At 37.0% G+C, this 17,079-nt stretch overlaps 1 protein-coding gene across 1 annotated transcript in view; it reads right to left on the reverse strand.

Annotated features, from left to right (window-relative positions):
- Positions 1 to 744: 744 nt before the first annotated feature.
- Positions 745 to 17,079, reverse strand: part of LOC129283341 (cryptochrome-1-like) — a 31,330-nt gene continuing 14,995 nt past the window's right edge. The window contains exons 7-12 of the mRNA XM_064114105.1: positions 14,642 to 14,812; positions 13,605 to 13,745; positions 12,651 to 12,802; positions 11,034 to 11,131; positions 7,086 to 7,190; positions 745 to 5,684 (exon numbers count right to left, since the gene is read on the reverse strand). Coding sequence (XP_063970175.1) covers positions 5,071 to 5,684; positions 7,086 to 7,190; positions 11,034 to 11,131; positions 12,651 to 12,802; positions 13,605 to 13,745; positions 14,642 to 14,812 — 1,281 coding nt within the window. The 3' untranslated portion in view covers positions 745 to 5,070. The remainder of the gene's footprint in view (positions 5,685 to 7,085; positions 7,191 to 11,033; positions 11,132 to 12,650; positions 12,803 to 13,604; positions 13,746 to 14,641; positions 14,813 to 17,079) is intronic.

The raw sequence follows: 17,079 nt of genomic DNA on the forward strand, positions 1-17,079 counted from the left end.
TCAATTCTAAATCAAAGACAATGATGAACAAAACTTTTTTTTTCATATCCTTATGTGCATTGTATTCAATGTCATTCCCTTTGATTAAAAAAAAAACGGAAAGGAAGCAAAATCAAATGTATGTACACACTTTCAAGATATCTGCGACTCAAAAATCATTTGATTTGATGTTTAGTATTGCAACTCGATTTAATTGCAACACAAGCACTAGATCGTGATTTTCAAGGGCCTTTTTCTGGGGGGGGGGGGGCCCTTCAGTTTTACAACATATTACAAAACAGGTGGCGAATGGGAACTTACAGCTCCTATTTGTTAGAGTCAATTCATAGTTAACCAATGTCTGTTAATTTACATTATGAAGAAAATATATATTTTATACTTGCTTTAAGTGACAGGTGAACTTTTTAGCAGTCGGTAAATTTATCCATGTATTATAGATGGAACGGGTATAGCCCTCCCCCCCCAAAAAAAAATGGATTCTAGACCAAATGAGTAGTAGATGAGCAGGTTGTAGATGAAGTAGTTTTGGACGTTATAATGTGATACGTTATACAAGAACTGCGTTATGATTTCCGACTCAAATATGCAAATGTGTCGATACCATCTTCTAGGTCAAATTTTGCCCAAAGTCTAAGAGATCTCTGTTGTCCTCGGATATTTGGCCTACCCAGAGTCACCTGCCAGCCTCTCTCATGCCCAAAACACCAAAAACACTAAAAATGAATTTCACGGAAGCTGATCAAATATTTTACAGAGTGAAGCATATTTATTTGACACAAAAAATTAACATCTAAATTCTGCAACCTTTCTGTGATCACATACATCATTATGTTACCTCCTGCATTCCTGCAAGTAGCTTTTAACCACATGGTCAAGAAAACAAAATAAACATCTAAAAATTCAATATGGTATACATTTTATACAAGATATAAAAACACACACACAGATAAGAACACTTGGGACTTCAGAGTCCACAGGTTCGGCATTTATACACATAAACAGTGGCTCAATTTGGTGAATTAAAATAACTGGTTGTCGTTCATAAAGTATGGTATTAAAAGTCATCCCAACGTTCTGTACCAGCTGCACAGAAATGTTAGTGCTAACAGGGCACTAACAATAGGCCCGGTCACATCTTTTGGATTGCGATGTCAAACACTGATCCAAAATGTAAGTAACGTTTCCAGTTGTAACAGGGCTTCTCTTAGCAATAACTTATTGTTTGTTAAGTGCTAACATTGTTTAACACAGAAGGAGATCAATTTGGATGAACAAAAAAAAATACAAAACATTGTTTCATAATGCATTAAACTAAGAGGAAATCATTAACTTTGGAAATTCTTGGTCAGCTTGAAGAAGAAATGCAAGGACCTGCCTACATGTATCTTACAAGTAAAAATTGAGCAATATACAGATCTACCCTTTTATTTGTGTGTAGACTTGGTAGCAAATTTAGAAAGCAACTATAAGGTGACAAATTTCATTTAAATGTGCACCGAATACCTTTGCTCTTACGTGTACATATTTGGTAATAATGCTAGCTTGCAATTTTCAATTCTTTTGAAATAAAAAAAGTTCACATTGTTAACATGGCAGAATATTTCTGTCATAAGATCTAGCATTTACAAATATTCAACTAATAACCAGAAAGATTTTCTTTAAAAAAGATATATTTATCTATTTAAAAAAAAGCAGAGCATCTACCAAATATTGGCAAATTCATAATAATATCTCTTTATTGACAGTGCTACAGATATACCTTTCAATATAAAATTTGATAGAATTTAAGGGAATTTTGAATAGTTTGCCACAAAACTGGTTGCATTAAAATAATTTCTACTGGGAGAGAGAGTTGAAATGCTGTACACCTCTGTAATTCAAGAATTGCTTATACAATGTAAGTTCAATAATACATTTTCCAACCATTTATAACAGTTTCCCTGACTTATTTAAACTGTGGGATTTATGTTTCTTTATTCATTTTGTGTGAATATTAGCACATCCAGACGTCACAGTATCTGCCTACATTTTATTGGACGCTCAACTCACATGGTTTTAAAAACGATCAGAAGTGAATGAAATATGGATAGATAATAAACGGTGAATTAATGTTTGGAATGGATGTATTTCACTTTCATCATACCCCCCCCCCCAACCTAAACATAGATAAATGCCAGTTGTAACGATTTTAAAATGAGTTTTTACAGAATTCGATCAAATGACACCACAAGTGTCTGTTTGTACGAGTATGAAATATACCAAAGGATTTTGGAAAAAATTGTGAAATTGCTGAGAAAAAAAGCAAGATAAGCATATTTCATCAAAATGTCAGGTATTTTTCCAAGCCAGCTTAGATTTCATGATTTGACAAAGTTCAGTATGTAACTGTACAAGATCTAGGTCTAGGATGATACGGTAACAAACTTTGTTTTACAGACTTCTCATAAAATCGGTGTTTACTGCAACAACTTTCATTTATCTGTAAAGGAAGAAAAAACTACAGTGAAATATCATACCAATATCATAATCACTAATGATTTCTTTTGTAACTCACTTACATGAAGCTATCAAAGATCTTTCTCAACCCAAAACGATTCATTAGACATAGTGTAATGAATGACTTTGAAAGCTGTTGGAAAGGAGGTAGTTTTGCATTGAGATAGTTCAACATTTTTTTGCAGATTTTCTCTGACAAGTCGGGAGACTTGCATTCTTCTGTTTTTCCCTTACTTTGTGCGTAAAATAAAAACGAAATAGAATTTAAAAAATGAAATTAAAGTGTGTTTATATCAGACCTCGCTGAAATTGTAATTCCATACATTTAACCTAATATCTCAGTGGAGAAATATAATCTATTTTCTTCTTGCCTTATTTGAACAAGAAAAAAAAGAAGGAAACATTGTTGCCAATTTTACGAATCAAAGGTGTTATTTCAGACCTTTAAAAAAACCTTAACTTGATACAGATCACCTAATATCGAAGCTGATGTTTAACATTGGAAACCATTTTTTTCAGAAATAGGAAATATTTCCTCATCTACATTATGTTTATTTATATACATTTATAGATATTTTATATTCATTTGTACTCATTTATATTTTTATTCATATTCATCTATTTCTATTCATGTAGTTAAAGAAAATTGTGAAAGTCAGCAGACTGTCACCTCATTGATATTAATGCAATGGGAGTAGAATTCTAGATTTATCTAACCTTTTAGAAACCCAATTATGGCCAGATCACAGTAGTGTAAATTCTCAATTCGCTCTTTCTCTACCCAGCACCATACACATACATGTATAAAAATAGAACAAAGTGTGATCATTTCAATCTCTCTTTTTTTGGTGATGCTGTACATTTAATTACATACATGAGAGGAGATAATTAATTCAATCAATTTCCCAACACACAACTGAAGCATAAAAGTGGTGCACACATTTTTTTTTCAAATTCTATTTGTGATTACACGACACCTTCCAAAGGCTTTTATAATTATACAAGACACGCTCTACAATATTCACCAACATGCGCAATGAAAAGCAATTTATTCACTGTATGATCAAGGTCTACATATTCACAGACACTTTAATTTATCATCATTTAACCGAGATCATGGATAGGCTTAAGCCAGAAAATCTAGTGTGATCATATCTTCCTTGAATCATGCATGAAATATAGTCCAATCTTGCTTATCTAGCCAGCCACTCAGTACCATGCAGCATAAACTATCTGGTAGGATTATAGAGTAATGTTCATGTAATGGGACAAACACTGTTTCTGTAAAAATTTCTACAGAACCAAGTGTCATCATTTTTCATTTTTTTATTTTCTTAGCATTCTTGATGATTATCAAGAATGAGTTTCTGTTTGTGCAAGTTAAAAATTAAAATGAAATGAGATGGGAAATTGAGGTTTTTACACGACTTGGATGAAGAAAGTGGTGGTGTTGTGGCTCCCTGAATAACTTCATGACCCGCAAGGTCCGGGTTCAAATCTCACTGCAGCACTTGCATATTATTGCAAGGCATTTATCTACATTTGCCACTCTCCACCAAGGTGTAGTAAATACATGTAGGTACCCGGTAGGAAGGAATTCCTTGAATGCTCGAGCATTCAATCAGGGTAGCATTGCTAGAGCCGGGTTAACAGTATGCGGTGCTTAGAAAAATTGTATCAAGCACTATTAAATTTTGCATATTATTATCATTTTTATTAACTGAAGATAGAATATAGCTGTGAGATACCACCAGTTTATTAAAGGTACAAGTATGAATGTGGCTGGATATAAAAGCAAGATCGGAAATTGAATACCCGGAATGTCTTACAATTATATCACTAGTTACTACTTACAACATTTGCCTGAACAGAAAAAATATAACCAGAACCTTTCCTGGCCTTTAATACCTAGTAACCTACACATATCCCCTACAATGTAAAACATGTAAAGGCCTGAAAGGGAAGTTTTGGAGGCTAGAAAGCTGGCAAAGGACTGGTGTCTCTGTGCCTAGTATAATCTGATGGTTGTGTTCTTATCTTTATATCAGATCTTATCAGAAAATATTGGGTATTTTTCATGTTCAAACAAGTGAGCATGCTGCCTGAGAGAGAAAAAAAACTTTCAAGCAATGTGCTCAAGGGCTAAAAATAATCTGTTAGTCTGTTTAGAGCCACACTACAGACAGTCTGTGATGTCAACATACATCCCATTGTGTGAGACAATGAACACTTCACATGGAAATTCTATAAACAATAATCACAATAAGACTTTGACATGATCATATAACTCTATGGTTTGCACAATATCAACTGCAGAAATTCTTCAGAAGTGCATTGGTATACATGTTCAAGTGAGCATATCATTTAATTCCATTAGAAACAAGAAAACTGTACATACATTTTCAACTCTGATATTCAGTGTAGTCATCACACCCATATCAGAAAAACAGCACATGATTTAATTCCTGATGAACAACAGATGTACATATTTATAGAAACTATGATAATCAAAGAACGATAGGTAGCTGAAGGAACTGAATAGCTGCTTGTCCTCAATTCTCAAGGAGATGAATGTCATTGATTCGTGAACTGCCAGTGGGACTGCCAATCAGCCCCTTCGAGTTCTTTGAGCAAGCTTCCTGAGGTGCCAGGGACATCTATCGAACTCAAGCCAGTGATCGTGACTGGCATGTGTTGTTGACTCATCTGTTGTTGTTGCTGATGTTGTTGCTGATGTTGCTGCGGATGTTGCTGCGGATGCTGATGATGCTGCTGTATCACCAGAGATGGTTGATAGCTCAAGGTACTAGTACTGCTTCCCGGAAGATGACTCGTAACGTCGGTCACGCTCAACCTACTGACCTCCATGCCCCTGACGTCTGGAACAACCGACACTTCGCTGACACCCGCTCCGACGCCACCACCCCCGATGCCGCTGCCTTCGCCCATGTTGCTTCCGGTGTCTCTGCTGAAAGGCATCTGCATGTGGCCCATTCCCATACCCATGAAGCGCATCTTTCTGGGTCTTGGCATGAGGATGCTGTTGTTTGGAGATTGTGCCACCGGAGCTTCCTGGATCTGTTGCTGATGCTGCTGTTGCTCTGGCATGAGCTTAGAAGACACACTGGGTTTACCCACTTTAGGAGGAGCAGATGCTGCTTTGGAGCTTGGCACTGATCCCAATATTCCTGTTAGAAGTCAAAGGGGAAATAAATGGTGAAGATCATCATCACTCCAAAACAAAAGCCTCAAAGCCTGACATCATGACAGAAAGAATCAGTGCAATATTAGTATGCATGAAAGGGGAAGTTCACCCTGAAGAAAATTTTATTGTAAAGATAGCAGAAAAAGTAATAAAAAATATTGGTGAAGGTTTGAGGATAATCCGTCAAAGATTAAGAAAGTTATTAGAATTCAAAGTTTTGGATTTGTGACGTCATATGCGAGCAGCATTCCTACATAGCGAATGGTAAAGAATCAATGAAATGTCATTTTCTCAGAAAATTGAAAATGGTTTTTACTGTGCCTTTTGTATATCAATAGACAAATCATATCACACCCGATCATAAATAGAAAACAAAATAAAGTCATCAGGAACCATACAAAATTTGAAATTCATTGAGTTTTTACCATTCGCATTGCACCTGAGATGCTATTAGCCACTTGCTGAAGACGGATCTACATGTAAGTGCAATCGTGTCACATAGTATGCGCTCGGCTTTAACCCTTATTAAACTGGGGGGGGGTCAATTTAACCCCCCCTCAACAAATTTTGTCACTATGCCGTCGCACGAATTTTTTTGACTGCGCCGCTCACTGACTTTTTACTTTCAAGTCTTGCGCATCTTTTGAGACCAAATGGTTCCAAAATTACACACGTTTTCTAAGTGCATGTCAGACCAGAAATTGCTAAAAAACGTGATTCCGTGTAAAAAGTCAATGCAAATTGTGTTTTTCGACCAAAAATCATAAATGCATGATTATTTTTAGTTTTGTTGGTTTAAATGGATTTATTTTATGCTATTTATGATCGCAAAAGGGTCGTCGACTAAGTTCATCGAGAAAAACAATAAAAAAACAAAGGTTTGAAAAAACAAAGAAATACATAAGAATTTAAAAAACAATAAAATACATAAGAAATTAATTATATTTTTGCTATTTTTTGTAGATATTTGTTAGAAATGTAATAATTGATACTCCCACCAAAAAATAGCATTCTACTAGCTATATAACTTGAGTTAAAGGCAAATACATACACAAAAACCAAATTTATGGCAATTTGCATAATTAATTAATAAAAACTTTTTTTTTTTAAATTTGGAAAATTTTACTATACACTCTTGTAGTTTAAATCTGGCTCTACGCGCTTGCAAATTTTCGCGGCGATTGTGCAATCAGCGGCCGAGATCTGAGAGGGGGGGGTCAAATTGACCCCCCCCCCAGTATATACTGGTCCGAAATAGTTAAGAAAGGGTTAATATACATGCACATCCTGAGGTATCTATATTTTGATCCATTTTAATAGGTTATGGAACCTTTTCAGTTTTCTACAAGTTGCAACAAGTTAAAAGAATTTTAACTAAGTATACCTGGTCCGCCATGCCGCGACAAATTATTATAGACCTTCCTCATCCTCTCGATGTTCCGATGAGACGCCTCCGCGTGGTCGACAATTGGAAGCGGATAGTCCTTGCCTGTGGGGTTAGAAAATTGCGCGCACAGAAAAAACGTGAAAATATCAATTCTATTCATATCAAAAGCAAAATGCATTCTTTCAAATGAATGCAAAATGGTACCTCAAGGGGACCGGGGTTCGGACGGAGGCAGGGCTGAGAACGGGCCGGGGAAAGGGGGGGGGGGTGTTAAGAACGGAGAAGGAACTCCACTTACATGAAGTTCTCTGGTGTACATCTTTCCCACGCTGAATCAGCAATGACTTATACCATACCTCATTTCGATAATGAAAACAGGCCACAGTCCGTCTCCTGGAATCTTCCATTCACTTGAAATGGGGTGTTCATTTTTTTTAAATAAATTTTTCTAGTTTTGATACAGTGCTCTTGACAAACTCCGGATATAATTTCAAATCAATTCCAGATTCTCTGAAAGACGTAATCTAAAATCAGTCCTCTCACAGACCAACTCATGCTATAAAGGAGTCTCTTATCACCGAATGCAAAATGATATGTTCCATCACCTTTTGCTTCAGTTCCGTACTGACAGAACTTAAATTCAGACTCTACCCCCGAACTCAGAATGGTTTGCTCCAAAATGCAGTCATGTGGCCAACTCCATTATGGCAAATGGGGGATGGCAAATCAACTTGCATAGGAAATATCTACACCAGCCTCTAACTCCCATCTACCTGATGATGTCTGTGCCTTTGGTCAAATCAATGCCATTATAAACCCTTCGAATACTGCAACTGGGTGTTCCCCGTACAAAGCCTGTGTTAATTCTATAAATCAGCCGTGAAAGAGTTAACCTTGGGTTTAATACACAAACATGGCAAACCATGTAGTGTTTAGATGTCTATAAGTGTTTGAAAAAAAATCTTTGAGTTACTTTAATTAGACAGCATTATAAGCTTATTCAATAGAATACAAATTCGTTGGACATTTCATATCCTAATTAGGGGGCCTATGAAATACATGTATGTTTTGGATATAGGAACATAAAGAGCAATTGAAATTTGGCTAAGAAATTGGGTTTGGATTTAAAATGGCAGAATTCTGAAAATGTTTTAATTAAACATGCGAACAAAATAAGAGTCATAGTAATAAAAATCAGAGTAGAGAACAAAATGTTGAAATTTTCCAGATTTTTAACACTTATCGAGTCAAATTTAGTTCTTGTGATAAATTCTGTAACTTTATCAGAATTTGCCAGAAATTTAAATGAAAAAAATTACCGCCAGATTAGCAAAGGAAAGAGGGGTATGCAATTCAGATATTTTCAAAAACACACATTAATATGCAGCTAAACTTGTAACAACATTATACCCGACCTACACAACGAGACTCCACCTATACATGTACATGGATCTAAAAAATATATCCACGTACATGTATCAGGTGATTGATCATGTGATATCTCTACCAGTCAGGTGACAGTAGTAGAGTGAGCCAATGACAGACATCATCACAGTGGGGGTTAGATCATCAATATAAGTCAGTGAAACGCAAATTTTACCAGAATTACAGCGCTCTGTATCGGTTTCCAATACATAGGCAAGGCCAAATTCGGAAACACTGACATGCCAACAAAAAAAAAAATCAATAAAAAAAAATTAATAGAGGTTCGGAATAAGGGAGAAAGGGGACGCTTTTGCGAACTGATTAAAAAAAAGAGCAGAATGCTACGATATACATGTACTGTAGATTATTCCTTTAAAAAAAAATTATAATAAATTACTGAAAGTGTAGAAGTAGAAGCCTTGTGCACATGTTCATGTTGTTTATATACCTTGGAGTTGTGTCTGACAACCCAAAACAAAGTTATTTGTTAAATTAAGTTTTGAGAGTTCATGACAAAGAAACGTCAATATGAACGCCTTCAGAAGGCGTAGAAACAGAACACTCGACCAGAAAGCTACGCATTAACTCTACACAACTATTATATGAACAACATGCACAGTGCTATTGTGAAAGAATATTCACGAAATATCGGACATACATGACAGCTAAAAGAAATATTTATAAAGTAAATAAAAAGCTGACTTTAGATCTTATGTATGGACAATGAAAAGAAATACAAGTACAGATTTGACAGAATAATCACAAGAAAAGACAAAACAAAGTTCTAAAAGAAACAAAGTTCTTAACTTACAGTACACAAAGTCGTATACCTCGCGTCCTTTTTTGGAGCTGGAGGTATACGTTTACATTACCCGAAATTACTACAGACTAATTCTATTCAGGAGGCTTTATCGCAAAACAGCGTGTTAAGAGTGACGGCATATCCGGTTGATCTGTCCCCCGCTTGGTGATGAGTGTCCTACCGTTCACTTTCGCCGAGACTCAAGCGACGAAAGCAACGTATCATGCATAATGCGGGAGATTTTAACGTTATTCCTGTATGAAGAAGTCTTGCACAGGTTTTAGAGCAGTGACGTGTTAGTGGGATATTAGGAGGTTATTCAATAATACACTGTCATCATTGAGTGAGAGCAAGAAGGGCACTCAGTCTTTGAAGGGCTTTCGACTGTTACGCCTTTCTTGGGCTCAACCAACGGTGAACTGTTCAACTTACTAACTCATTTGAAATGTCAAACATACTTTCTGGCAGTGAGACACGCCCGGGAGGACATTAGATTATACACGCAATAGTCATTCACAATACCAGAATAATATACAAGTAGGAATTGGAGTCTTCATGCTCAATAGGGGAAGGGAGTTTGGGGTGGGGTGGCGGATGAGAAAGGGGTAGGGTGAGAGGGTGGGGAATGGACGGGAAGAGGAGGGGGAAAGGATGGGGAGAAGATGGGGATAGATGTTGGAAGGTGAAGTGGGAGGAAGGGGTTGGCACTGGGAGGGTTGGGAATGTGTGGTTGAGGGAGGAGGGGAAATTGAGGAGGGGAGGGGAGGGAGAGGATATTGAAGAGGGGAGGGAGGGGATATTGAAGAGGGGAGGGGAAGGGGGAAGATATGTTAGAATTGGAAGGGTTGGGGGGAAATGGGGAAAGAGGGTTGGGGAGGAGGGTGAGAATATGGGGAGACGGGGAAAAGGAGAGGTCGGTTAGTGAAGGAGATATGGCGCCGGGGGACTCTGGGTGTGGGGAAAAGATAGAGGGAAGAGGAAGATAATGATACGGGGGGGGGGGGGGGAGTTCAGAGGATGTAAGGGTGTATGAAGCCCAATTTACTAGATATTATCGAGTATGCCAGTGACTTGGACAATTCCATGGATAATACACAAAGCCCAATCAGGCATGAGAAAGCAATGTTGACTTTTCAAAGGATGTTAGATACAGCAATATTGCAAAAATAATCAGAAATCAGATTAATAATACAATAATGATACTGGGTCCCGTCACACAAAGGTCAGCGATCAAACGTATGCTTGATTTTTATTATTAATCGCACATTCAATCAATGTTTAAAAAATGCTCTACGATGATTGTTAAACTTTGTGTTACGGGACCCAGGCTACCCATAAAGATGTATAAACCACAATCAATATTACTGAGCAGCACCAACTTCTAAATCTCCAAAAAACAATTCTGATAAACAAGATGTTTCTCAAAATCAATTATGAGCCTAAAAAGGGCATCATCCTCATCTTTTTCCACTTGTTTTGAATTCCATACCAACAAGAGTGAGGTTTGTGGCTATAGTAAATTATTAACGTTGTCTAATAAAATAGCTCACTCACTCTTCACCAAAACACAGCTGATGAATCTGCGGTGTGATTTTAACCACATTGCGTGTTTCCATCTACCGTTGCCATAGAACCCAGAGCAATCAATATCCATGTCTACCATTATTGATCCCTAAATCAAAGTTGTTTATGAATCTTTCTAGAAACGTTCTACTCACCAATAATACACTTTGCTTTTTCTTGGACCTCCAGGGGCGCTGTCCAGGGCTCGAAGATGTACTTTGATGGGAAGTTCTTGAGAAAAGGGAGATATTTCCTGCAATATCAAGAAAAAAATATGAATAAAAATATATATTGTATTGTATAATTTCTTATAATCATCATCATCATCATAATGATACTGGTAATAATTTCCACTAAGACCATTTACCACTTTGTCTAAATTACCAATTTTATTTTATATTCACTTGATCTAATACCACTTGTATTCTATATGGCATAGTGCTAGAATGTACTGTGCAACGTGGCAGTCCACAATCTTTGACTGTAATAACATTTTAACATTCGACTCTATACACTCGGGACGAGAACAATAGAGTGACCAAGCTAGAACAATGGATTCACAGGACCAATTCATTTGCCCTAGCTCCTAGCGTCGAGTGTAATCTATTGTCAAGGAATGTGCAGTGTGAAAAGCATACAAGTGATGGTTAGACCAAGTAGAAATAAGACCATCTGGCATTAGACTATATGACACTTTAATAGACCAATATGCTTTTCACCTTGCATTATAATAATAGCACCATACTATCCTTAACCCCGAAGTATCTTCAACCCCATACTATCTTTTCTTGGTTTCACACTATAATTTCTTAACCCCATACTATTTGCTTAGCTGGGGTTAACTCCTTATCCATGATGGGGTTAGAATACAAACAAAGGGCCCGTAAATATATTAAACAAATTTTCAATAACGGTTAAAAGCTACTGATATCATTCAATCTGATTGGTTGACAGTAAATTTGTAACAGGAATCGTGCATTTGCATGTCTTTATGAAACAGGTTCCAATTATTCTAATTGGAGGCTTAACGAAACATAATTGAACTATTTTGACACAAAAGAAGTTATTTTTAGCAACTACAGAAGGACTTTGTACAGAGTAATTTGGTTTTCATTTTAAAATTAACTATCTGCGATTCATTATACATAATCAGGATTAAAATTAACCATCTGCGATTCATTCTACATAATCAGGATTTATTTCTGAAAACCAAATTCACTGTTGTATCAAAATTGTGTCAATAAACTTTGATATCTTTCATCTCTAGGTCAATATTATGAGTACATTCAGACTTTGATTTCAAATATATCATTCTGAGTGCATGCCATATTGTCGATTAAAACCAATATTTGAATAGATCGCTTGAGTGTTGATATTCCAAACAAATATGGACTTTGTATTGAAGTTTATAACATAACAGCATGTGACAAATATTGATAACAAACAAAAGAAATGTTCAAAACAAAGTACAGGTGTGCAAGTCATGTGATTAATATTACACTAATTGTAATTCAACGTCCCACGGTAATTTTTCACTCAGTGCTCTTGGCCACGACTGCATGAATTTTGTTCTCTCTTTGTGTTGCCACAGTGGGTTATACCAAGTTCAGTATTGGTGCTGATTTGGTGATACAAGCAAAATTTAAATATAAATATCCTCTTTTATATATACAGGGTGAAATTGCACTTAATTAAGTGCAATTTCACCCTGTATCTATAAAAGAGGATTATTATTATATTACTTTCCCCAGTGTATTCCTCAAGGTACCTACCTGACATAGTCACCGTTTGGGTCTGTCCGCCTACCAAACTTGACAGGGCAGTAGCAATGGAAGAACTGTTGATAAAATGAGCTGCAGGATAACCAGATCCAGTTCCCAGCGTTGACGCTCCAATCAGCATCCAATAGAAACTCATCAAAGACCTAAACACATGGACAGGAGACACAAATCATAATAATAAATGATAATTATCATTGTTTATATACATGTAACACACTTGCTTTATCAGAAGTCACTATAAAAGTGATTTATTGTTCTGGGGCATATTCGACCTGGCTTTATTAAGGCCCGGTCCCACTGGCATCCAGTAGAAACTCATCAAAGACCTAATATACATGTAAATATTTCACTTTTTTTCATTTCCACTTCAAGATAAAATCATTTCATACACACATACAGTATAATTTACAAATGTACGAGGTAATATATTGGAGGCTACATTTACATGAATGTGTATGGCTTCATAATTTGTGCTCTGAATTGTTGGTTTAATATATTTGTACACACACGCACTATGCTCCAAGGCATAAAGCTTGTTGTGCTGGAATACGGAATTATTTTCACTGGCTCAGGGCAATTGTTCATTCTTTTGGCAAGCTGCCATACAGGATACACCAGAATGGGAAGATAAGAAAATGGGTCGAGAGGACAAGATACTGGATCATGTAAAGTCTCACTGAAATATGACTGAAAGACAAACAAATACCAAAAAAAATTCCAGGATCTTGTTTTCTTGACCCCATCAAATTCCCTTAACAAGGTCTAATAATTTGGTTTGTTTGCATTTTCACTCAGAATGTCTTCTCATCCAGGGGACTGTTGCATAAAAGTTACAATAAACTCTGCCATCCAATGGTAGCTTCCATGAAATTCTGGATTCAAATTCAAATTGTTTTATTCTCTCAGGATTATAGATACGAGTGGTCAAGATTGACCGATACTGACCTTCATACCCTCTTCCCAGCTGATCCAGAGGTCACCTCTGGTCAAGAAGCAGGCCACAGCGTGTCGGGCCAGCGGATGAATCCAACCTTCAAGACGCAACTGGGTCATGATTGCATCAATCCAGGGATAGCCGGTCTCACCCTGGAACAAGTTGGAAAGAAAAAAAAGAGAGTAATGATTTGCATCACTAGCTATATTGAAAAGGTAGCGATAAAAGATCTGTGTAAAATAAAGGACAACACTAAGTAAGAGAGCCAAGGTCTTGCCCGTTTTACTGACTCGAGCAGGGCAGGACAACCCAACACCTAAAAACAAACTCATTCTCATACCTGTATCAAAGCCTACATACTCAAATACATTATACACAATGCCTTGTCGTCTCACGCCGAGTCAAGGTTCCCTGTCTAAAATCTCATGCATCGCTGTTTGGTGTTTTATACAGCTGATCATACGTTACGAGCGACTTTACGAAGGACTGATGATCCTTTCGTGTGGAAAATGATACACATCAGATTTTTAATTGGTGTTGATATAGTTCCTCAGATAGGGTCATCAGTCATTTGTAAAGTAGCTCGTAACTTAATTACGAACAGCTTTATGGAACACCCACTTGGTGGGTGTTTCATAAAAGCTGTTCGTATGTTAAGAGCGACTTTAAGAAGGACTGGTGATCCTTTTTTGGGTATCCACAAAAATATTCACTGGCGATGGTTCAGCGCGTAAGAAAGGTTCACCAGTCATTCTTAAAGTCACTTGTAACTTACGAACAGCTTTATGAAATACCCACCGGTCTTTGAACTTGGCATCTCCGAGAAACAGAAAAACAGAGAGAGCAGAGAGGGTGAAAATGGGAGTTAAGGGAAGAGGGAAGTTGAAACAGGAGGGGGAGAAGAGTGTGAGAGAGAGAGAGAGGAGAAAGCTGAAAGAAGAAAACGAGAGAGATCTGTAGATACAAAGCAGGGCAGTTACCATGGTAACAATTTATGACACATTAAAAAATGTTTTCAGATTGGGAAAACTCAAAATCATCAACTTACGTTTGCCCATTTGTTGAGCATAGCCGTGTTCTTATCCCACGGAATCTGTATGCAGATGGGGTTGTCCACCATGCGGTCAAACATGTTGTTATTACAGGCCACTGTGAAGAAAAACTCACGCCACAGGAGTTGACCGTGGAGGGATAGCGGAGTGTGTGTCGTCTTGCGAACCTGAAAGAAAAATAATTAACAATGACAACATGAAACATTTATAGTAAGCCTGCATGCTATCACCACGATTTTAGCACAGCTACCCTGATCGGGTGCTCAAGCATATACAAAATTACCAAGTACTCATTTACTACACCTGGGAGAGTGGCAAATGTAGATGAATGCCTTAGCAAAGGATGAGAGTGCTGTCATGGGATTTGAACCCTGGCCCTTGTGGTTCAAATATTATTATTATCATTTGCTTGACATCTTTGCCTGGGAGGTAAAAGGCGATCTGAATCAATGACCCTTGCATCTCTCCTGCTGTAATCGATCGGGAAGTGCAGGTGCACCATGACATCAGGCCCCCCCCCCCCCATACACGAATAGTGCAGTTGGTTCTTGCTTGTTAATGTGGAGAGGTGGTGACTCTCCACTACACGGGACCTTCATTTGACACCCTATCCAAGAGACGGAATTAATTCCGACATGTGCAGGTCTGTCAAAATTCTAACCCCAAACTCTGCAGGGAATGCTTCCCATAGGTGTATGATGTATTAAAAATAAGGAAGAAAAAAAAAAATAATAATAAAGGAAAACTCCTTACAGTCTCAATATGAGTAGCAGTAATTAAATTCTTATTACATCTGTCAGCTAGTTTATAGTTAGGCCTCAATTTTTCTTTATATACACCATTGAATACATGTAGCTCTACGACAAAACATCCCTCAGACACCATCCAATATGGCTATATAATTTAACTTTTCACATTATAATTTTGTGTTCTTGACATGATGAAACTGAAAAATCTTCCTTTAAAAAATGTGCCAGGAGTGAGCAACGCCCCCTTTATTTGAAAAAAAAAAAATAACAAAATGTTTCTGAATACAAGTACAAAGTATTTGCTTGCTAGAAAGAGCTCATTGTGTATGTGCATTTTGGTTCTGTAACAAAAAATAATTAATTTTCATTTTCCTGAAAACATAGCTCATAATGCTGGCTGGGTTACCAGTTTTCAGGATGCGATATTAATGCATTTTGTTTTTATCTCATAAAGAGATCTTAATCACTGCTGGTATATGATAACAATTTTGAAAACAATTGGTATTATAAATTATAAAACAGTATTAAGTGATTCTGATGTCACTCAAATACAATTGAAATTTTATCAACTTCTCACACCCACCTATTAATGGTCATGATAAGGACTCCAACTTTTTTCTGATTTCAGGTTGTTCTGGTTCCAAAATTAGGACCAGATACCAGGTACAGTGTATAAATTATTCACAAGCAAGATAAGAATCATCAGACCGAAAATCAGTGAGAGCAAAATTTTCTAGCACACAACAAATCACTGTCATTTGCATGATAATGGGTCGATAACGTTTTCAAACCTCCAAAAATAGACCGACAGATGGAGGTGATAATGCTCACTCACGCAGGCATAATGTACATGTATAGAACGATTAATGGCACCGATAAGAACGGAGGAGGAAAGTTAAACCAACAATTCATTAATTTGAACTTTAGGAGATACATGTAGCAGTTAATTACATGCTTTGTTTCAGGCAATCAGAGCTTTGCGAATCTTCAATAGATGTACCATGTACAGGATTCCCATCGTGAACGGAAAAGTACATTTGGGAACTTAGGGCGATTTATCCCCCAAAATGTTCAAAGGAGCCCTGGATATTGGAAGAAGAGCCCCGTAAAACCCCAAGGCCCAATGAATGCTGCTTTCACATTTCGCAGCTGCACGGCGAGTCAAAAACAGCCATTTTATTCATTTTTAATCAAACCACTATGCAAATTTTCAGTATGAAAATTATGACAATGATTAATTTCCATATAGTTCATGTTGATCGCATCAATCGCAACTCTTTGTAAGACAGGGCGAAAGGCCGGATACAAGGATTGTCAAAACAAAGGTGTGGTATCGCCTTAAAAGCGGAAGCTGTATTGCGTCAGTGGACTAAAAATTGGATGACATAAAACCGATGACGTACATGAACCTATCGACAAATACAACAAACAATCAAAATGCGTTCCAGTAACCCCCCCCCCCCAGAGAAAAAGGCTTGAAAAGTGTTGATGTAATAAACAGATTTTTATCAGTTGCAACACCCACCATTATCTACAAATGTAACAACATTTGCTTTACTGATTTGCCTTTTAAATTAAGACTGAAAATTCAAATTAGTGACCTGAATACATACATGTATGTTCACGCAGTGGGGTGTGAAGTTAGAATTTGTTTACTTCATTAATAAGAGCCACCATTCTTCTTT

The sequence above is a fragment of the Lytechinus pictus genome, chromosome 19 (assembly GCF_037042905.1).
Source record: "Lytechinus pictus isolate F3 Inbred chromosome 19, Lp3.0, whole genome shotgun sequence".
Classification (NCBI taxonomy): Eukaryota; Metazoa; Echinodermata; class Echinoidea; order Temnopleuroida; family Toxopneustidae; genus Lytechinus; species Lytechinus pictus.